This window comes from Syngnathoides biaculeatus, chromosome 10, assembly GCF_019802595.1.
Source record: "Syngnathoides biaculeatus isolate LvHL_M chromosome 10, ASM1980259v1, whole genome shotgun sequence".
NCBI classification, from domain to species: domain Eukaryota; kingdom Metazoa; phylum Chordata; class Actinopteri; order Syngnathiformes; family Syngnathidae; genus Syngnathoides; species Syngnathoides biaculeatus.
In genome coordinates, this window is record NC_084649.1 from 3,082,016 (window position 1) to 3,106,101 (window position 24,086).

Here is a 24,086-nt window from a genome sequence, read left to right on the forward strand (position 1 = left end):
AAGTCTTTTTTTTTTTTTTAAACACAAAATAAGATGAGCAAGAAAGCTGGTGTAGACAGGTTGTGAGCAAAACTAATAAAACTCTCCATGGCAAAATCACTAACTTTCTCTCAATGAAAAATGTTTCTCAGCTTGCATCAGGACTTGTCACTGTCACACCCCGAAAGCCACAACCCCATCGTGATTGGTTGGTTCACCAGCTCTGCACACATCACCGTAAAGTGCCATTCATATAAAACTTCAGGGCCACACCATCATTTGACTTTCATAGTAAGTAAGGTGGGTGCCGCAAAACATCATCTTGGGGGGCCACAAAATAATGTGTATTATCTTCTAATTCAGTTTTTTCTGTAAGCCATCACTGAGTTTCACTTTGAGGAGCATGTTTTGCACATCTTTTAGAACTGTTAAATCAATATGGAGGGTTGGGGGCTTGTGATTGTGTCACTATGTGTGTGCCATATTTTCCTGTTGCTGCCTCCTTGGCGCTTTAATCAGCGAATGTATTTCCCAGGGAGACAGCATTTTTTTTCTTTTTTTTTTCAAGATTTTCTTACAGCTCTCTTTCTGCCTCACTTTCTTTAGCCTGTTTTAAACTGTTGTAGCTGGTTTTAATATAGCCACTTGTTGCATTACTTCAGCTGACTCTCCTGCCTTTCTCTTTCTTGCCTATGCTAACCAACCTCTCGCCATCCTAAGATGTAAGTCTTAATCTTGGCTTTGCCTTACTTCCCTGTAACACTTGCCATCAATCTTTCTACCAACCTGCTGCATCCTTCAACTGTTAACTTGCCATATAAGTCATGCTATTTTTCTTTTTTCTTTTTTTCTTCCCATTTCTTTAAGAAACATCATGCTGCCCGGTAAACATTATTTCATAAAGTTTACATCCCCTCTAGGGCAGACTTATTATTCCCGCTCACCATTATGTTTTTCTATATTTGTCCCGTATAGACTACTTGTCCTTTTTGGGACCCAAGTCCTAATCTACTATCTTGTGTACTTCACCAGAGCACGGACTTCTGTTAGCACCGTTAGGTTTCCATCCGAACCCAAACATTTCCTATCGGATTGAGAGCAGGAGTCTTTGCAGATCAGTCAAATTAATCCATACCATATTCTCTCATCCATGTTTTCATGCCCCTTGCTTGTTGGAACCGGAAGGGGTAACTCTTAGACTGTCCCAAATCCTTTGGTATGCCAAAGTTTTCAGTTCTTGTCACTGGAGCCCAGGAGCTAATATTTTTGATATTCCCAACTTTTTTCCAGCAGTTCACAGATGGTCCCTTCCTATGCTAACGTGACTGTCCATTCTATAAGTGTATAAACATGAAGATTCATAAAGACATAGATGAGAGAATTTGATGTGGATATACTTGACTGGCCTGCATAATTCTGACCTCAACTCTATAGAATATTTTTGGAATGAATGAATTAGAACAGTGAGTGAGAGCCAGTCCTTCTTATCAAACCTGTGTGTAACCTCACAAATGTGCTTCTGGACAAATAGTCATAAAGTCCCATAAATGCACTCTTAAACCTGTGTATGGTCTTTCCAGAAGAGTTTGAGATCTTATAATACAAGGGTTTAGACCGTTGTCATATTAAACCCTAGGGATTACGAAAAGCAAATATTTTTGGCAATATAATGTATGTATGATGCCAACTATGGGAAGAGGAGCAAGTACACTAAGGCCTACTATATGTGATGGAAACTCCATGGAAGCACTATTCAGAGAAGTTCTGCTATCTCATAAAATGGGACAGGATACCATCCCTTTTAATGTTAATTTTACCCATAGTCGGTCAAAGAAATCAATATAATTCAACAATTTCCATTGTAAAGACCACCTAAATATCCAACCATATATTTCAGGACTTAAATGTTGTTTTTCAGGTTTTCATGGCATAGAAAAGATTGAGAGCTGCCAAGCAATACATACTGCTTCTATTGTACTACTGTGAAAATTTCCATTTATTACAATATAAAAAGAAATCTCAAGTTTAAATGCAAATGAACTTGACCTGTGTAAGATGTGGAGGTGTAAAAAGTACTTTTATTCAGTACTTAAATCAAAGTACTGATAGTTGTTCAAAAACAACTCTTGTAGCAGTACTGAAGGCACTCCCTTATTTAAAGGGCTCCTGTCATGAAATTAATGATTTTTAGTATGTTATTAATGAAAAAACGTCAGCCAATTTGGGCCCATGCGTTTTTTTTCACCACAAAACATGATTTTGACGTATACAGCTTTTTGTAACTCCTGCCATGAAAATCCTATGGAGGGATATGTTTTTGAGAAGAAGCAGGAAGTGACGTAAAGGACAGCGGCACCCCCAAGTGGACTCGTTTGTTTCCATTAGTTTTACCTCCGGGAAGGTAGCTCGTTGTTCCTTCGTGTTAGCCAAAATGCCGGCTCATTGCATTGCTGGACATTGCTTGAACACTCGGGAGAATGGATTTAGCCTTCATAAGTTTGCAAGAGACCCGGTTCGTTGTGAAAAATCTATTGCACGGGTGCAGAGGACAAGAGCTTCGTGGGTTCCAAATAACAGGTAGGCAGTAATGCTCCCCGGCTCGACGATGTTCAACAAGTACTGCGGCGGCTTTGAACATCCCCCTAAAAGCAGCATGGGTCGGCTCCATTATATGCCACCACCGCTGAAAATCACCTACACCGCCTGAGGCGCCGCGTTTGGCGGTCACTGCTTCTGCGAAGGCTGCGCGTCGGGCTTTGTGGACGTGGGCGGCTCTGAAGAACCCAGCCGAGAATGCCTCTCTCAGCCGCGTGCACGCATAAAGCGCCCCGGCTCGACTGTGTTGCTCAGTACTGCTGCGTCTGTGAACACCCCCCTAAAAGCAGCACCGCTTGGCTCTGTCATAAGCCACACCGGCCGGCTGCGATGAGCCGCGATGAATCATCTCCGCCGCGAAAGGGGATCGGATGATGATGGGGTTTGGCCATGATTGCGTATTATCTGAATATGGCTCGAAACAATAGCGTAATTTTGCCCCGAGGGCTCGAAACAATAGTGTAATATTGCCCCGGTAACTTCACTCAGTTGTGTGGTGTTCTCCTTTTCGAAAAGAGCTTCCGTGTCAGAAGGGGCACGTTTGTCTCCCATAGTTAGGGTGCACCGCGTGTTTTCATTGGCGGATGTCCTGGTGATGTTACGGATGAAGGACGCAGCCAATATGGCGACCACTTGGATATCGTAGAATGACACTTCTGCAATTTTGTGCATGGATGACGTGCTCCCCGCTCACATTTATTTTTTTGTATAGACATTGAAGTGAATAATGTTATATGTATTTTTAATTACAATATCAATTTTAGAATGTTTATAGGATGACACTTGGGCTTTAATTAAAAGTTAAAAAGTGCACACTTGAAAATGTACCCAAGTTAAAAAAAAAAAAAAAAATTGAAATTTTTTTTAACCCAATAATAAAATTCATGTAGTGAGAATGATTGGCATGCGTTCTCTGGGAGCAACAAGGGACAAAACAAATACAACCATACAAAATAATAAAAAAAGGTAGGCTTAAATTGAAATATGAGCATTTATTTGTACATTTGAAATAGTAAAAAATAAAAATGCAAACATTTCCCCACTGGATTTTTTGCAAACGCATTTTACAATTGCCAAATGTGTGTGAGGTGGTGGGTAATCACTATTCCCCACTACATGGACTGTGGACATGGACTCTACTGACACTCATGAAATGTTCCGACTTAGCTACATGAAATACGGCAATACTTGTACCCCCACTAGCTGTTTAAAAAATAAAAAGTCACCAGAAAAATAAATGCAGTACGCAAGTAAAGTACAAATACTTTACTTTCCACCTCTGGTAAGGTGGGAGGTTTGTACCAGTTCCAGGTAATTCACCACAGGCTTCGCTTTAATATGCGCTTTGTTGCAGCACCTCTTTTGTGTAACTTGACAGATTTGATGACATATGGCACACATGTTGTTTTGTTCTCTGCGAGATATTGTCCCGTGCAGAATTTGTCATGTTTGTACTAAATAAGTCATCTTTGGGAACCGAGCGAAAAGATGAGACGTAATCTTTTACCCCAGGTGCCATCCCTGTATCAGACCTCGCAGATGAGGCAAAACACGATCAGTCTCAAATGATGGGATACAGCGATTAATGTTTGTTTGTAGGCCTAAGGGGCTTGATTTATTTAATCTCCTTTTCGTCCCACATGCATTTCTTCTCATAAAGTCCCCCTGACTGCAGAGACATCAGGCTCAGATTTACAACCTCGTAAAGACTTCACTGTGATTTAAGCCAAAGGGCAGGCCCTCCCTTTTACCTTCACGCACTCACATGCACACAGGGGTGGGTGGGGGGACCTCTACCCTGTGCATTGACTTACAGTGCCTTGTGAAAGTATTCGGGCCCCTTGAACTTTTCAACCTTTCGCCACATTTCAGGCCTCAAACATAAAGATCTAAGATAAAAAAAAAATTTGTCAAGGATCAACAACAAGTGGGACACAATCGTGAAGTGGAACGAAATTTATTGGATATTTTATACTTTTTTAACAAATGAAAAACTGAAGAGTGGTGCATGCAATATTATTCAGCCCTTTACTTTCAGTGCAGCAAACTCACTCCAGAAGGTCAGTAGTGAGGATCTCTGAATGGTCCAATGTTGATGATAAATGATGATAAATAGAATCCACCTGTGTGTAATCAAGACTTCATATAAATGTGCCTGCTCTGTGATAGTCTCGGGGTTCAGATTAAAGTGCAGGGAGTATCATGAAGACCAAGGAACAGACCAGGCAGGTCCGAGATACTGTTGTGGAGAGGTTTAAAGCCACATTTGGATACAAAAAGATTTCCCAAGCTTTAAACATCTCAAGGAGCACTGTGCAAGCAATCATATTGAAATGAAAGCAGTATTAGACCTCTGCAAATCTACCAAGACTTCCCCCTCGAACAAGGAGAAGACTGATCAGAGATGCAGCTAAGAGGCCCATGATCACTCTGGATGAACTATTTGAAGAGACATAGCCCAAGCGACTTGCAACTGTAATTGCAGCAAAAGGTGGAGCTACAAAGTATTAATGCAATGTGGCCGAATAATATTGCACGCCCCACTTTTCAGGTTTTTATTTGTTAAAAAAGTTTTTAATATCTAATAAATTTTGTTCCACTTCACGTTTGTGGCCCACTTGTTGTTGATTCTTAACAAAAAAAAAAAAATTTTACATCTTTATGTTTGAAGCCTGAAATGTGGTGAAAGGTTGAAAACAAATTACTGCTTAAATTATCTATACCTCGTCAACTCCTGAAATTCCTGAATGTGATACAAAACCTTCAACAAAGCTTTGAATGAAGCAGGTTCCTGCGCTGCTGAACTGCATACAAGTTGTCTCTCTTTGATCTTTGCCTTCCTTCTGTTTTTCCAATCATTCCCCACTGTCTCATTTATTGGGCCAATGCTATTATAGGAGACTAAAAATACAAAACATCGGGTCAGTTCATTTGTGAGATAAGGACTGGGTTCAAATGAATGCTTACTTCTTCTTCTTTTCCTTTCGGCTTGTCCCGTTAGGGGTCGCCACAGCGTGTCATCTTTTGCCATCTTAGCCTATCTCCTGCATCTTCCTCTCTAACCCCAACTGCCCTCATGTCTTCCCTCACCACATCCATAAACCTTCTCTTTGGTCTTCCTCTCGCTCTTTTGCCTGGGAGCGCCATCCTCAGCATCCTTCTACCAATATACTCACTCTCTCACCTCTGAACATGTCCAAACCATCGAAGTCTGCTCTCTCGAATCTTGTCTCCAAAACATCCAGCTTTGGCCGTCCCTCGAATGAGCTCATTTCTAATCCTATCCAACCTGGTCACTCCGAGCGAGAACCTCAACATCTTCATTTCTGCCACCTCCAGTTCAGCTTCCTGTTGTTTCTTCAGTGCCACCGTCTCTAATCCGTACATCATGGCCGGCCTCACCACTGTTTTGTAAACTTTGCCCTTCATCCTAGCAGACACTCTTCTGTCACATAACACACCAGACACCTTTCGCCAGCTGTTCCAACCTGCTTGGACCCGTTTCTTCACTTCCTGACCACACTCTCCATTGCTCTGTATTGTTGACCCCAAGTATTTGAAGTTGTCCACCCTTGCTATCTCTTCTCCCTGGAGCCTCACTATTCCCACTCCACCCCTGTCATTAATGCACATATATTCTGTTTTACTTCGGCTAATCTTCATTCCTCTCCTTTCCAGTGCATGTCTCCATCTTTCCAATTGTTCCTCTGCATGCTCCCTGCTTTCACTGCATATGACAATATCATCTGCGAACATCATGGTCCAAGGGGATTCCAGTCTAACCTCATCTGTCAGCCTATCCATTACCACTGCAAACAGGAAGGGGCTCAGAGCTGATCCCTGATGCAGTCCCACCTCCACCTTAAATTCCTCTGTCACACCTAAGGCACACCTCACCATTGTTCTGCTGCCATCATACATGTCCTGTACTATTTTAACATACTTCTCTGCCACACCAGACTTACGCATGCAGTACCACAGTTCCTCTCTTGGTACTCTGTCATAGGCTTTCTCTAGATCCACAAAGACACAATGTAGCTCCTTCTGACCTTCTCTGTACTTTTCCTCAAGGCAAATAATGCATCTGTGGTACTCTTTCTAGGCATGAAACCATACTGTTGCTCGCAGATACTTACTTCTGTCCTGAGTCTAGCCTCCACTACTCTTTCCCATAACTTCATTGTGTGGCTCATCAACTTTATTCCTCTATAGTTCCCACAGCTCTGAACATCCCCTTTGTTCTTAAAAATGGGAACTAGAACACTTTTCCTCCATTCTTCAGGCATCTTTTCGCCCGCTAGTATTCTGTTGAATAAGTTGGTCAAAAACTCCACAGCCATCTCTCCAAATTGCTTCCATACCTCTACCGGTATGTCATCAGGACCAACTGCCTTCCCATTTTTCATCCTTTGTAATGCCTTTCTGACTTCCCCCTTAGTAATCATTTCCACTTCCTGGTCCTTCACTCTTGCCTCTTCAACTCTTCCTTCTCTCTCATTTTCTTCATTCATCAACTTCTCAAAGTATTCTTTCCATCTATTTAGTACACTACCGGCACCAGTCAACACATTTCCATCTCTATCCTTAATCACCCTTACCTGCTGCACATCCTTCCCATCTCTATCCCTCTGTCTGGCCAACCTGTAGAGATCCTTTTCTCCTTCTTTCGTGTCCAACCTGGTGTACATGTCTTCATATGCCTCTTGTTTAGCCTTTGCCACCTCTACCTTTGCCCTACGTCGCATCTCGATGTACTCCTTTCGCCTCTCCTCAGTCCTCTCAGTATCCCACTTCTTCTTCGCTAATCTCTTTCCTTGTATGACTCCCTGTATTTTGGGGTTCCACCACCAAGTCTCCTTCTCCCCTTTCCTACCAGATGACACACCAAGTACTCTCCTGCCTGTCTCTCTGATCACCTTGGCTGTCGTCGTCCAGTCTTCCGGGAGCTTCGGTTGTCCATCGAGAGCCTTTTCTCACCTCTTTCCGGAAGGCCGCACAACATTCTTCCTTTCTCAGCTTCCACCACATGGTTCTCTGCTCTACCTTTGTCTTCTTAATCTTCCTACCCACCACCAGAATCATCCTACATACTACCATCCTATGCTGTCGAGCTACACTCTCCCCTACCACTACTTTACAGTCAGTAACCTCCTTCAGATTACATCGTCTGCACAAAATATAATCTACCTGCGTGGTTCTACCTCCGCTCTTGTAGGTCACTATATGTTCCTCCCTCTTCTGGAAATAAGTGTTCACTACAGCTATCTCCATCCTTTTTGCAAAGTCCACCACCATCTGCCCTTCAAAGTTCCTTTCATGGATGCCGTACTTACCCATCACTTCTTCATCGCCCCTGTTTCCTTTACCAATATGTCCATTACAATCTGCACCAATCACAACTCTCTCGCTGTCTGGGATGCTCAGAACTACTTCATCTAGTTCCTTCCAGAATTTCTCTTTCAACTCTAGGTCACATCCTACCTGTGGTGCATAGCCGCTAACCACATTATACATAACACCCTCAATTTCAAATTTTAGTCTCATCACTCGATCTGATACTCTTTTCACCTCCAAGACATTCTTAGCCAGCTCTTCCTTTAAAATAACCCCTACTCCATTTCTCTTCCCATCTACTCCGTGGTAGAATAATTTAAACCCTGCTCTCAAACTTCTAGCCTTACTACCTTTCCACCTGCTCTCTTGGATGCACAGAATATCAACCTTTCTCCTAATCATCATGTCAACCAACTCCTGTGCTTTTCCTGTCATAGTCCCAACATTCAAAGTCCCTACACTCAGTTGTAGGCTCTGTGCATTCCTCTTTTTCTTCTGACGCTGGATCCGGTTTCCTCCTCTTCTTTGTCTTCGACCCACAGTAGCTGAATTTCCACCGACGCCCTGCAGGTTAGCAGTGCCGGGGGCGGGCGTTGTTAACCCGGGCCACGACCGATCCGGTATGGGATTCTTTAGATGAACGCTCATATTTGTTTGGCACAGTTTTTACGCCGGATGCCCTTCCTGACGCAACCCTCTGCATTTATCCGGGCTTGGGACCGGCCTACAGATTGCACTGGTTTGTGCCCCCATAGGGCTGCATTAATGAATGCTTACTAATAGTTTCTTTTGAGGAATGCTAAAATGTTAACGCTAAAATGTACTTTTTGTGATAGTAGATACGTAAACGGTACACTTATGCACTGTTCCATGGACTGGAAAATTGTCAGGAAATGGTTGAATACATTTTCACACCACAACAGCAGAATATACAGATGATCAAAATCGTGAAGTGAGCACTCCGCAAACTTAACAAAACAAAATCTCTGTCCAGCCCATATGGAAATAATTATTTCGAGAACTGCATATATATTTTATAAGTATGGCTCTTTTATTTCTTCCTCCTCTAATTCATATCATTTATTTAAACATATTTCTCTAAAAACTGGGAAAATCTGTGGAATCAAGCATATATAGGGGTCTGCGTCTGCTTAATACTTTGGCTATGAACCACAGACATTTAATGTTGCGCTGTTTATTATAGATGGATCCACAGGGGACGAGATGAGTTCTCGGAACGACCAGAGGGCCTTTGTCAACACTATAAATGAATAACGCAGCTTCTCTATCTCATGTTTGCGTCAGCACTGGAGGAGATCTGAGATGCCCGACTGGTTAAAACAAAGAAATGCGATCTCCTACCTTACACAGACAAGTAACACAGATTTCTTCCCTGCACGGTGCCCCTCCATGTTTTTGTCTCGAGCAGACTTCAAAGCTGCCAAATATCACAGAATGTACGTGTTGCAGTACTTGAATGGACGTGTTGCAGAAATCGCTGAGCATTCACTAGGTACAGTCTTAACACTGATTGTTACTCAATCAGTTATTGTCGATGTATAAAACTATCAAATTCAATACTTTAGTAGTTTTTTTCAAAATAGAGTAACACAATTTATAATGGAGTTCATTTTTATGTTTGGGATCTGTTTAATCTGATTTCATCGACTTAAGACCTTTAAAGATAGATTTGTCAAAGGTGTATTTATCCATCCATCCATCCATCGACATTTTTGTTGGTGGCACATTGTAATCTCATATACTGATACTTTGATTCAGGCTGCAACTATGTGCAACATTACAAAGTTGAGGTGATTAAAAACGACGCTATTGATGCCATAATTTATTCACGGTTATGACTGAACGTCCTATGGGAACATTCGAGACGAAATTTTTAAAATTGGAATTCCAGACAAATTTGGAAAAATTGTTATAGAAGTGACATATATATGTATATATGTATAGTTTCTTTTTACCGGCTGTCATCCCTGAGATTTAAATATTTTGCACAATTAACCACTCCATTTACACTTTAAATCCAAATTATAGTTGTTGTTGAACGCTTAGTTGTTTCTCAAATGCCCATTTTACAACCTTCCAAATTTGATACTAGAGAAAAATTCTCATCAAATATTCAAAATATCAAGTTTTAAGGAATGAGTTCTTAGCTGTTCAAATGCCGTGTAAAATATTTGATATTTGAAATCGATTTGGTCATTTGTTATTTCATTAGGTGTCTTCTGGAACAAGTTAATACATCATTTGAGTCCATTGGTGTTCCTGCGAAGTGATCAGAATATTAATAATTTGTCCATAATCCACGTGTCCCCCACATTGTTAGGTAGGCTCTGAGGTTTCTTCTTGTGAGTTCACAACCAATCTTCGAATGATCTTGGGTTGCAGCCCAGATAATCAAAGTGATAAACATTGGCTCCAATGCTTCTAATGCCCATACTGTATTTACATGAATAATCTCCCTCAATTGATCATCCAGTGCCTCATCACACAAATAAGCACTTCACCCAAATACATGCACATTTTTGCTGTCAGAAAAAACTGGTGGTAACTCTAATCACCTGAATCCATGGAAGATTGAACTGCTGGGCCAATTCAAACCATGTTGCTCAAAAAAACTGCAGCACTTACAAAAGCATATTGACCATCTTTCAGATAGACCCAATTGTGAAATCTAGGTGGCACTCATATATTGTAAATGTGTTTCCTGCACAGCATATAAAACGTGATCTTACGTTGTGTGACAGCAGCGTCCTCTCCAGTGATTAGTTTTGCAGTTATTTTTGTTCTCAGCTGTTTGCATTTTTATTTTCCAACTGTTCCTCTAGAGGAGTTTCTTGAAGCCTGGCTAGATTCTTGCTGCCTGATCATTAATATACGTAATGTGTTTTGTTTTAAAAATTGTGAACAATATAATTATTATTATTATAAAAGAACATTAGTACAATTAATAAACAGATTAACCTTGATATGCAACCGGTTCTCTCTGTACTTCAGTAAATAAACTCCTCTAGGGAGTGCTACAAGGAATATGAATGAAATTAATTCCATAAGTGCGTCAGATATAAATTTATTAAATTATTTATCTCAGTGTGTCCTTACTTGTAGCACTATTAGTGACAGTTGGAGCAGATGACAAAATAAAAAGTAATGTAAAACCAAAGTTTCACCTTAAATATGAAACTACCCATATATTTGTATGACAGTAATGTTTGTACTGTAAGTATGCCCCTGGAAAACAGAGTTGCACATCATCTTTCTCATATGTGGAACTCCAATGGGGTTCCATTTCAGTTTTCAGTCACAGCGTCTCCCCACATTTGTTTTTATTTCCCAGGAAGTGAAAGAAAATCAGGTGCTCCAATGACATAGATTGATGCCTCTAAAGACAAGCTTGATCTGAAATGTTTTGAAAAGCACAGGCAAACATGCTGAATACGGTTCGCTCAGTGAACACAAAGACGATGAATGGATTGGCAGACTGTAATTGAACTTGAATACATAGACACTGAACTTTCTCTCTCTCTCTCTCGCACAGATCACTCTGCGCCCATTTTTATTTAAGTACTTTGGCAGATGGAGGCATCTTTGTCTTACCTAAAATTTTCCAACCAAAAAAGAGCCAGTTCTTCTTAGTTTAATAAAGGCTAGGCACAACAGCAGTGTGGGAATGACTGGTTTGGGTATAACGTGAACCCTCCCCCTCCTGGACAGAGTCTTTGTATTCACCACAGGCCAAGCTTCGCCCACCACAGAGCAAGAGAGGGGAGGAAAAACAAGGTTGCCTCTCCAATGCTAACTGAATAATGACTTCCCACGGGGGGAAGAGAATACAGGGCAGTCTTTGAAGTGGCTGTTCTGCAGGAGCCTCTCCTGCCCCACTCACACTGTTAGATACCGCGAACAACCCCCATTCCGACATTATTCACAAATCATCAGTAGTCTACCTTTATCATTTCTTTTTTCTTCAGACTAGTGTCTTTTTGTAATAAGTTGTTTTGAACTTCAAACTCTAGTCTTTATACAACTACAAAATTTTCTGGATGCACTTAAGCAAAGCCGTAGTTTTGTTGCTACATAGGATAATTTCCTTTTTGTCTAGTGATCGTATCATATGCTCATGTACAGTCTTCCTTCGATACAACCTGGTTCACTCTATGCACCATCGCTTTTGCACGGATTTTTTTTGTGTGTGTCATTTTTTTACAGTATAGATGGATTGTTTTTACAGCGTATGAATGCACATTGTGTCCTGTATCTTGATTCACAAAGGGAAACCCTGCATCATGTTCTCCGTCCCAATTGGTCAAAGGACCATTGTCAGTCACCCTAAGTATAGGGACTGCCGACACGGGGCAGCCAGTAGGCCCCATGGTATTTCGACACACCCGCACAACGCATCACGATTTTCTACTTGTGCCTGCGTTGTGCTGCAGCACTCCCCCGAACCCCGCTGCCAGTTGAGCACACTAGACTTCTGTGCAGTTCGGTAAAGTTCATTGGTCAGTGGTTGTCAAGCGATCAATTGTTGGTGCATCCTTCTGCTCTTTCTAAACACTGGTGTCCCCCTTGATTGACCTTCAGTGAACTGCACGGAGCTCGGGTCAACTCATCTGGCAGCGGTGTTCACGTGCCATCGCTGGCGTCACGGCTTCAGTTCTCAAACATAATCGAACATGGCATGTCTTATTATAAGAAAATTCTGTCCACAAAAAATAGCACTAACAGCGGGCTGTAGCTTTTTTTTCCACTTACAAAAAAAGACACCTGTATCAAGGTGCTTTCAACGGAAAAAGACACTACAGTAGAGCCAGACCTGCCGACCAGAGGAACTGTATGATATGCCCAAGTCGCTATTATTGTTTTTCTGTGTCCAACCTCATTGTGTGAGTGTCCAATTAATGTTGCATGTTTTTGGGATTTGGGAGGAAACCAGAGTGCCCGGAGAAAACCCACGCAGGCATTGGGAGAACATGCAAACTTAACACAGGTGGGGCCGGGATTGTACCCGGGTCCTCAGAACTGTGAGGCCAACAGCACAACTCTACTGTGCTGCCAGAGTGGATTTGTTTTCCATTAGTATTGCTTTCGTGTATTTTGGGACCTAAACCATTTAGTGCAGGGGTGCTCAATGTGTCGATCACGATCGACCAGTCATCCACGAGTTTCGGTTGATTGCGATGCCGTACCGAGGCAAAAAAGACATCAGCCGTATTTTTTTTAACTTTAGCTCACAACACATGTGCTAACAACGACAGTACAGGAAAACATGCTGTCAGTGAGTTACCCCCTATTTTAAGCTCTCGCTTAAGAAATCTTAACAAACATGAGTATGGATGCTGCAGTAAAGATAAAAACTTATCACTTTCATACGGAATGTGAGGCAGACTTTTTTTTTCACAATGTCATTTTCGAAGTGCGTTTGCTTCATCTGCCAGTGTAGTGAAATCTGTCGCTGCATTTTCGAGCTGTTGGAAAATATATGGAAAATACGACACCAACATTCAGCGGAAAAGCAAGCTGAGAATGAGAAAAGTGAGCGAACTAAAATCCCAATTGGCTGCACGATAAGTGCTTTTCACACAATATAGTTCACCAGCGAAAGACGCCACCAAAGCATCGCTTCAAGGTTCGTCACATCATCGTTAATAACAAGAAGTCCTTCCAAGACGATCTTTTAAAAGAAAGCGGAAATATTATCTCTGCAGCTGTAAAGGCACTGTGAAGCCATGGCTGATGTGTGGAAGGACATCGGAGATTGTGAGTGTTTCTCACAGCAGTTGGACGAATCCACTGACATGAGTGACACAGCCCAAATGTGCATTTTCATTCGTGTGGTGTTTAGTGATCATCAAGGTGAACTCAGATAGTTACAAAAAAATGTTCATAGTTATGCTGTTTGTACAATATTGGCAGTCAAGCAAGGCCCACAAACGTTTACACACTTTAAAATAACTATGTTTTGCATTTTTTTAGTGGGTAGATCTTTGCGACTTGCTCATTCTATTTCATCATTCATCAGCAATCCTTTTTATTTTCTTCTTTTTTTTGTTATTGCCCAAAACAATTATCTCAGTTTTTTGTGGTTTAGTTGAAGGAAATTTTTGCTCATCCAGTTTTTTATCTGCTTTAGACAGTGGCACATCACCTCAATTGAACTGTATAATCTGCATTGCTATGATCATTTAAACTAAAGTTCTGGAAAATTTGACCCAATGGTCGCATAAAAGGCTGAACAGCAGTAGTCCAAGAACTGACCCTTGAGGGACCCCATATGTGATTGCCATTTGTTGAGATTGAGCACTTCCATTAGTTACAAAGTAGCTCCTCTCCTCCAGGTAGAACCTGAACCATTTGAGGACCGTTCCATTTAGTCCTACCCACGTTTCCAACCTGTTTAGCAGTATATTGTGATCTACGGTATCAAAAACATAATTTAGCACTTTGATACCAGATTCTGCACTGTGATGAGTGGGGAAACCTAATTGAAATTTGTCCAAAAAGCCCATTTAAATTAAAAAAAATACTGCATTGATTAAAATTAACTTTTTCAACAATCATTGCTATGAAAGGGAGATTACAGATGGGTCGATATCTTGACAACACGGAAGCGTAGGAACAATATTTCACCTATGTGTTAAAGGAGCTAAATATTGTCATGTCTAATTTTATTCAGTTTTTCTCTGCGGAGTTTGAATCAGCGCACCAACTATGAGATCTCTTTATACAGTCGCTCCTGAGGTGTTAATTAATGCACAGCTTAAGATACCTTAAAAAAAAAAAAAAAAAAGCACACTTCATTCACCAGAAAAATAGAAGCCTATTAGGACTGCGCATTCAAGGGGAACAGTTGTAGGACACAGCAGTAGGTCAATTGGACTGTAGTGGGTAACAGGAGCTGAGTATGAAAATGAAAATGACAGCAAAAGATTTACTCACAATACACACACAAGTAGCGCTTGAATCTGTTACCCCAACCTGAATGGACACATTCTGAATCTTAGTGACCCAGCGAGCTCAGCTTGTAATCACCGTGGAAAAGGGGACAGCACGTATGGCTGAAATCTAGTGTATGTTTTTTGGGGCACAGAGACAGAATGGCAGGCATTTCTAATATGAATAGTGTACTGGGAGGAGCATCGTTATGCACACTAGAAGCCTCATTGGACTTTCAAGAGCAATAAAACACTTTTTCCTCACCCAGGACTAGAGTCCGTCTGTTAAACTATAACATTGCAGCTTAAGGATAGAGGCATTGGTTTTGTTGAGCCACTCTGTTCAAATACTTTCTCTCTCTCTGCAGTTTTAGTAATAACTTCATTTATAGATGGGGCAGAGGGGATTGTTGAATCTCAAGATGATTCACTAAAATCCCAAATAACGTGCTTGAAGTTACATGTTCATCGTGCCAGACACACCATGCTGTTGGTGGACATGTTGAGATACAAAGACTCTGATGCATGGTTAAATACATTTTCACTCACTACACCAGATTGTGTGCGCTGTAAGGACCACCGTATTTAAAAAAAAAAAAGAGTTTTGCACTTGAGGTATAGTACCGCTCCAAAGGTATTGAGACGGAAAGGTCAATGCCTTTGTATTTGTTGTATACTGAAGAGAACGTTTGGGTTTCAGATCAAAATATGACTATGAGACAGAAGTTCACAATTCTTACTAGAATTTCATGGCATTTACATCTTAATGTGTTACAAACAACTCTGGACAAAGTACCTTTTGTTTTAAGCCACCCATTTTTCAAGTGAGCAAATGTATTTGAACAGCCATGATTTAATTAATTTAAACTTGTTTGCAATGACTACATCAGGTCTGTTACTGATTGACTTCACTGGACTGTTGCAGTCTTCATTTGAAATGATTTTCCTTACAGTTCTTTTGTTTCTGGGAGTTTCTCACCTAAGTCTCATCTTCAAGAACTAAAATGCATACTCCATTTGGTTAAGGTCCGGTAATTATCTTGACCAGTCTAAGACCTTCCACTTTTTCCCTCTAAGTCCTTTGTTGTGTTGGCAATATGTTCATATCATCATTGCCTGGTTGCACGATGAAGTTTATCACAATAATTTGAATGTATTGCAATTGCATACAAAAACCTGCGAAATCGATTTGGGAGAACCCCATAAACACAAAATGAAGTTTTGAGTTTTTGTGGTAGAGGAAAACAAATATATGATATTGTTGCAGAAGAGGAATCTGTTGCTCTGATCATTTTTGGGAAGTCACCATCTGCATTAAAGCCCAGGTGTCATCCCTATAAACATAATAAATAGATATTGTAATGAAAAAGCAGCATGGCTCGGCTCCGTGATAAGCCACCTCGGCCCAGAAAATGAGCCACACCGGCCGGCTGCGACGAGCCGCGATGGCTCATCTTCGCCGCGGAAGTGGATCTGACGGGGAGGCGGTTTGGCTGTGATCGCATATCATCTGAATATGGCTCGAAACAATAGTGTAAAATTGCCCCGGTAACTTCACTCGGTTGTGTGGTGTTCTCCTTTTTGAAAAGAGCTTTCGTGTCAGAAGGGGCGTGTTCGTCTCCCATAGTAGGGTGCACCGGGTGTTTTCATTGGCAAATGTCCAGGTGATGTCACGGACAGAGGACGTCGCCAACATGGCAACCACCTTGATGTCATAGAATGTCACTGCTGCAACTTTGCGCACGGATGACGCACTCTCCACTCACATTCATTTTTTCGTATAGACATAGAAGTGAATAATGTTATATGTATTTTTCATTACAATATATATTTTTGAATGTTTATAGGAATGACACTTGACCTTTAAGTGTATAGTACATACGTTCAGACCGATAGAGGACGCGCATACTGCCATAATTTATGTAAATTAATTATCCACTATGAACGTAGATCTCATTTCAAATTTACATGTTTATGTAGCGTAAAAATGCAAACTTACCCTGCTTTGCATGAACAATAGGCATCAGAAATCGCATTGATGTCCAACATGAGTTTTTGAGGTGGTTGATTATTTCGCATGTACAGCCAACACATTGCAGAAACTTTAACTGGCGTTACCATTTGTGAAACCTTGACATTATGAATATATTATCCATGTTGAAAGTAATTCAAGCCTTTCTGTACACTCTTTGTCGATATTTCTGGTACCATGGGCCGAAAGTAAGCAGAAGTACTGTGGGGAATTAACTCTAATGAATCGCTCATAACATGCTTCGGCTGCACTGCGTCCGCCATTTTAGCTTGGGGTGCATAACAACAGTATCTAAGTAGGTGTGGCTTACGCGGCTCTATCCAACTTGGGTCCACCCAGCTAGTAGATGTAAACCTTTAGTTCATCAGGCCTGATACATTTTTTTTAGGCAGGGAGAGCAGTACTTGTGGAGTAGAGCCAAATTGGTTGCATCAGCACCACTCATTTTCTATACGATTTAACATTCCTACTCTTTCATTCAGTGTCCTCTGCCAATTTTGATCTATTTCATCAGTAATATATGATAATGATTGCAGTTGGTTAATCGGCCTAGCATTTGTAGATGATTGTCTATTAAGTATGCAGCAGCAACCACTTACTGGAAAAAATTAAGGGATGTTTTTATCATCAATAGTATTCTTTTGTTTTGTCAAATCTTTGTGGGGTTTTATTGCAAGAGAAGTAATCTTTGCAAAGAGAGACAAAAAGGTACAAGTTGTCAGGAGTTGTTGCTTCTTACTGAAGGGCAACCAAAGAAACACCATTGTTCCAGTGAAGAAAATAAATATTTGAACACCCTGCTATATTGCAAGTTCTCCCACTTAGAAATCATGGAGGAGTCTGAAATTTTCATCGTAGGTGCCTATCCACTGTGAGAGAGATGATCGAAAAAGAAAAATCCAGAAATCACAATAAAAATCATCCATTGAAATTCCTGGATTCTGCTGTAGGGCTGCAATCATAGTTGAGTTTCTAGAACTTTCTTTCATTTCCCGACTGCATCTCTGGAGCTCGGCCACAGCGACTTTCCTAACCAACTCCAGCTGGGCTCCAGTGAAGGTGTAAAACCGTCTGAAGGATGATCGGAAAAGTTGAACAGCACCCGAGTTAAACATATGAATGTCACAGCAAAGGGTCTGAATACACTGACCTTGTACTTTTAAAAAATAAAATACTTGATGATTTAAGCAAATGGCTGCAATTTAACGGTGAAATTTTTAAGTGGGCCTGAATACTTTGCGTTCCCACTGTATGAAACAACATTTTCAGCTCCCTTTTAAAGAGATTGATGCTGTTTTTCAGAAGCATTTTATAGTCTTGATTAAAAATCTCTTTTCATGTACAGTGATCCCTAAATATTTGCAGAGGATGGGACCTGATCCCTGCCGTAAATAGCATAAAACTGCGAGCAATTGAGGGGCCCCAAAAAGTTTTTAATTGCCAAAGACTAAAAAAAATTTAGAATTTCTGTCTTAGAAATAATGAATCATAAAATTGGATGGATATGAATTGTATTTCCGGAGTTATGGGACAGTATGTATGTGCTTGTTGGAACCTTTTTGCAAATTAAGAGACTCGAATTGAGTCATTAAATATGTGTATCTCTCGAATCTCATAGGTCGAAGAAGTTGTCGTCTTTGGCCACTGCACTACAAAATGTCTCCCTACAGAAAAAAGATTTGGATTTGGATATTGAGGAGCTCGAAGAGGCAGCCACAATGGTTGTGGAAGAGGAAAACAGTGCTTCGAAGAGACCTTCAGAATGTCCCAGTTGCAGCCTTTCCAGCGACAGCAGTAGTTCGGAAGACAATGACGAATCAGAGCTTGAAGGACAAGCTCATGGTGAATCCGGGGGTGGAGACTCATCTAAGGACTGCCCTTCCAACCCTCAACACACCTCCCCCGTCTGCATTGTCATCCCACAGGAGCGAGCAGTCACACTGCTGTCAGAGGAGAGCAAAGTCGTCACTCTCCCCCGAGTCCCGGAAGGCGCCAGACCGCTCATCCAGGAGCTTGGGGAGCTAAGAATCTCTCGAGAATCTCATGAAAGTCCGAAAGCGGAGAGCGAGTGTTCACAGCGGAGCATCATGTCATCAGGAGGGAGCAGCAGTGGGACTTTATGAGAGTTGAGCCGTCACGGCAACCCTCTGCTCATCATTCAACAACAGGAAGATCCTCATACGCTGGATCTTATCTCATGATGTGGTGATTGAAGAATACTTTTAAATCTCATTTCCATGCAAGTCATTGAATTGAGATTGACTTTCATGTTCATTAGTGTTCTGTTCTGTATTGTTCATGACTGTTTTCATGTATAGTTTCACACCCATTACAGTTTGTAAATTAGTTGTATTTTTCATCTTTTTCTTTTCATTTACTGAGCATGTATATTTGATACTGTAGTTTTTTTCACCAGACAGTAGTTAGCAAAAATGCTTTTCCTGCCATATTTTATGACTATTGCTCCCTTTTACTGTACTGAATGTGCAGGACTTAATATAATATAATAAATAGCTATTAAATATACATTTTGGAGTTTGTGGTTCAGAGATTTTGGGCACATTTTGTTTTTTATAACATAATGAGAATAAACAGCCAGTAAGAATTTGACATGATCCCTTGTGAGGATACGCGGTTTGGACAATGGTTATGGACCTTTAAATAGACAATACAGTATTTCACTTATACTGCAACATTAAAGATCAGGTTCCGGCAGTGGAGTGGAGGTTCTTACCTTATAAGCAATCTTTAGATGAGTACACATTCTTTGTTACGCAATTGTTAGGTTTGGTAAATAAAACTCCAGTTTCCGTCTATTCTGCTTCTGCAAATAAGCCGCAAATTATTCTTACCCTGGACAAATTGGATGTATATCTTCATTCATTTGTTGAACAGGTATATTATGGCTGTGAAGAGAGAAAATAATCCGAGCTGACTAAATACTGTGTGTCCACTGTTTTATTTCCTTTCCATTTTGATAATCATTAAAATCGTTTTTTAAAATTGAATTATAAGCTATTTAGGTACCTGTCAGAGCAACTTCAAAGTAGCTAATAACTCCAGTGTGAGATAAGCTCCCTCCACTTCCTAAACATTGACTGAAGTGGAAAAGTGTGTCGGCACTAAGCATGCATGAGTGATTGATTCATCCGGCATGAATGGAGGAGCACTGTCGACACAGCTCAATATCATTGGCCTCGGACTGGGTGAGAGAAAACAAACATGGAAGCACATGTCAGCTAGATAGATAGGTGCTGCTGAATGGGAGCTGTTTGTTTGAGAGATAAGAGCACCCCAGGGGCCGAGGTAGCAGTGAGATACAGCTGCGAAGACAAACTTGACACTGCTAGTGGTGCAGCAACCACGGGCAGAATACATTGTGTGGCTGATGATACAGTACTGCCTGAAAAGAAAAGAAATGTTTCAATCCAAATATGAGCTGCTTTGGATGTCAAAAATAGTGACTTTGATCCATTGTGAAGGATGGAAACCACCAGTTTTTATCCTCCAAGAATAAGGAGGGACACAAAGTAATGACGCCAGTTTTGCAACCATCCATACATTTTGTGGACCACTCATCCTCACTAGGGTCCCGGGCGTCCTGGAGTCCATCCCAGCTATTTTGGGACGAGAGAGACACTCTGAACTGAGTACACATGTGAACTATCATTCACACAATCAATCTATCATGCTAGTTTTGGGGATGGAGGAGAAAACCCACGCAGGCACAGGGAGAACATGCTTACTCCACAGAGGTGGGGCTGGGATTCGAACCCCTGGACCCCAGAACTGTGAAGCGGATTCAGTTATTCACCAGGACATAAAATTTTCCTCAAGATTTATTTATTTATTTATTGCAATGTATCAAAATAAATCCTAGAAAATAAGGATTTTTTTCTTTCTCAGCACCGACTGTTGTCCACCCAAAAGAGACTGATGACCTCACAAGATCCTTTCAATGACACAGAGGTCACGCAAAGCAGTTTCTTGTTCTTTGGCTTTGATCCTGGACACCCACTATCTTACTTTGAAATAGCCTATAGCAGTTTACCCATGCATATTTTACATCCTTTTGAAAATGCTTAGTTCCTCTTCTAAAGCAAAAAAAAATTCAATCACAGCTCTCTGCTTGTGACGGGCATCCAAAAATTATGTAATTTCCAAAAATGACTGACAGGAAGAAGAGAGGCATAAACAAAACGTTTATGAAAAAAAAACGTAAAATTTGCCTCAATGCTTTGTTTTTTTTTTGTTATATTCTCCAACTTGAGCCAGGCACATCTCCTCCAGTACTGATGCCTGCTTCAAGCCTTCAAACAGAAGCTTCCTGAATCCCATCCTCTCATTCTGGAAAAACCAAAATCATTGTCTAGTGCACTTCATTTTCCAGTATTACCAACAAGTCCTAATCCAAAATGTATGTCCCCCAAAAATATTAACAACTTTTTTTTTAAATTTTATTGGCCATTTCTGAATTTGAAGGTTGTTCATTGCGTTTTGAGGCATAATCCCTAACATCGCTCTGTTGCACAAAATATTGAACAGTAATATCCGTAAACTAATTAAACAATTGTAGGCGCATTTCCTAATTAACACAAGATTTACTCGCTGTAGCTCTTGTAGCCGATGTTATAAGTGCCTCCCGGTTCCGCTGTGACCACAACCAGAGCCAGAACTCACAGCACCTCAACGTGAAAATACAAAAGACCAGGCAAAGTGTTGCTTAAAATTAAGAGCAGCAATGGAGAATAGCCAAATACTGTACTTGCTGATAGTGCGACTCTATTAAAAAGTAAATTACTTGAGTAAGACTAAAAAGTACGCAGTGAAATAATTAATACAGTCAATAATGATTAGCTTCTGATTTTGTAACCACAGTATGAACATCAAAAAATAAAATAAAATGTGAATTTCCCAATTCTGATGTTACTATGTGTGTGTACGTGTGTGCGCAAAAACATTTGCAATTTACTCGATAGTGTTTTCTCAAGTTAAATCTGGGCTGAAATATCCACCTTTGCGGAGACAAATACTACAATACATGAAAGCTGTTGTTTTTGTTTGTGTAAATGTTAACAAAGGTTCCCATTGTGGTAATGGAGACCTTCCCAACATGGCGGGTGGCCATTTAAGCACGAGAATCAGTCGGGCTGTCTTATTTCGTGTTAATGCTGTACCTAGTCACAGGAACCCCAAAAGATGATGTTGTGTGAGGTCATGTGACTTTCTTGTGTCATTTGTTTGGTGAACACTTCTGCAGACAATGGTTCCTTCTCCCCGCAAGTATCTCACATTGATGTATTGACACTGGTCCATGTTACTGTTTTTCATCTTAAACCTGCCTCCTCAAAAGCCCGACAGTATAAGTGTCACATTTCATTGGGTTTGCTCTGCATTCAATTTGTCAATATTTCTCGGATCAGAAGGTACCAGATCAATTATACCACACTGTAATTCATATGAGGTCTCTTTGTTTTGATTTGGAAGTAATAAATGGTCACCCTGCACTTATAAAGTTGTATTTATTTCTATCATAATGGACGTTATTAACCATACATTTGCTGTCTAATGAGCAATATTTCACAATTTTTTGAATACATTTTGTTTCTTAAAAACAAACGAAAAAGGAAGTCTGGGCAGTGAAAATGTCATTTATAACATTATCATCATGTGTCAGAACTGCACACAATTCTGAAAACTAACTTAACATGAGAGGTATCTGACTGGTCAGCCACAATGTCACAAATTTTCCTCATCACAACCCAATGTGCAATCTACCGTAGAGTATTTAGAAGCTAGTTAAATTACCATGCAGGAGTCACTGATGGTGTAGTGGTACACACGCCTGACGATGGTGCAGGCAGCATGGGATTGATTCTCACTCAGTGATGGTGTCGAAATGTTCCCTGCAACTGACTAACGGCCAGTTCAGGGTGTTGAACTGTCAGGAAAAGAATTTAAAGAACGATCCGATTCTGAGTTTACTTTTACATTAGCATCTCGTGACCTTGACGTGTTTTGTAAACAGACCCTTTTTAAAAGATGTTCAATAAATGTTCCGATGTTTTGTTTTTATCTGAGAAATGCAGCAGCGAAGGACTAAACACCCTCTACCTCTGACACGTCACTTCAAGTTGATTGTAATAGAAAACTCAATCTCCTCTCTTGTTCCTCAGAGGCAAAGTGATTCTGGAGCTCTAAAAGATTAATAGCCCTCAAGAAGAAATGAATCAGGTGCTCTTCAGGGCCTGACTCCAGCGACGGCTGTACAAATAGAAGTGCTTTTGTGCACGTGTCTTCTCACACTGCCGACCATGTCGTCTGGTGGTGCTTGGCGCACCCTTTTGTGACAGTGGGAACGTGTCAGGTCGTTCCAGGCCTGGCCAGACAAGAGACAAGGTGGGTGAAAGAGTCAAAGACAAGCAGGCATTTCTCACTTTTCTCTTTTGTCTGGTTTTAAAATCCATCCCCAATGATTGTTGTGTGGGCATGAGCAGATGACTGCTTTCGATGGTGTGACTGTCTTGAATTCACAGTCCAGACAGACAAATATTAACCCAGAGGTCTATTTTCAGAACCAAACAAATCCTACCATCACCATAAGGGAAAATGACTGTGCGGCTGCGCTTGGTTGATTCCCTCTAATTGGTGTGAGCGATGTCTGTTAAATCACGACATAACTGTCAGTGAACACGTGTTATCAGAGTTTAATGCTACCAATTGCCTCTGCCCTACCAGATTGTACGCTGGTTCACCTTTCAGTGATGTGGAACTTCCAGAAATGCTGTTCATCTGGAGGAGAGTTTGCTTGTGGGAGGCTGGAAACCCCTGATCTGCTGACATAAGAATCCATGTATTGCATTTAAAATTCTATTAGCATAATATGAGCAGGCGCTTGGGGATATGATGCTGAGATAGAGTACAGCGTGTCATCATTTCACACGAGGAAACAAGGGTGAATTTGGAATGAGGCTGACTGCAACATTGTCCTTTTTCTCTCTATTTCCACATTGTTAGCTCTTATTTGACCCATTTAAATGGGTCATGGAATGAAACAAAGACTGAATTTGCTTCCCTGTATGCATAAATACTCTAGATTGTTCAACAAAAGGTTGTGGATGACTATAGATATGTTTTATCAGATGGAAAATGCAATTGAGACATGAGCCTCATTCCATGCAAATTTCCACTAGAAA

At 40.8% G+C, this 24,086-nt stretch overlaps 1 protein-coding gene and 1 long non-coding RNA gene across 7 annotated transcripts in view; both read left to right on the top strand.

Moving 5' to 3' along the window:
• Window positions 1-19,626, top strand: part of shq1 (SHQ1, H/ACA ribonucleoprotein assembly factor) — a 67,047-nt gene extending 47,421 nt beyond the window's left edge. For 2 of the 6 annotated variants that reach the window (XM_061831832.1, XM_061831835.1), the window contains exon 12: window positions 18,509-19,610. In XM_061831832.1, the coding sequence (XP_061687816.1) occupies window positions 18,509-19,013 (505 nt within the window). In that variant the 3' untranslated portion in view covers window positions 19,014-19,610. Of the gene's footprint in view, window positions 1-131; window positions 271-18,508 lie in introns of all 6 variants that reach the window. The other 4 variants (XM_061831838.1, XM_061831836.1, XM_061831834.1 and 1 more) reach the window with 4 other exon arrangements.
• Window positions 19,627-23,041: 3,415 nt separating this feature from the next.
• LOC133508082 (uncharacterized) lies at window positions 23,042-23,814 on the top strand. Its single transcript, XR_009796970.1, has 3 exons — window positions 23,042-23,289; window positions 23,466-23,538; window positions 23,629-23,814. It is a non-coding gene; the product is annotated as an uncharacterized LOC133508082 (long non-coding RNA).
• The last annotated feature ends 272 nt before the right edge of the window (window positions 23,815-24,086 follow it).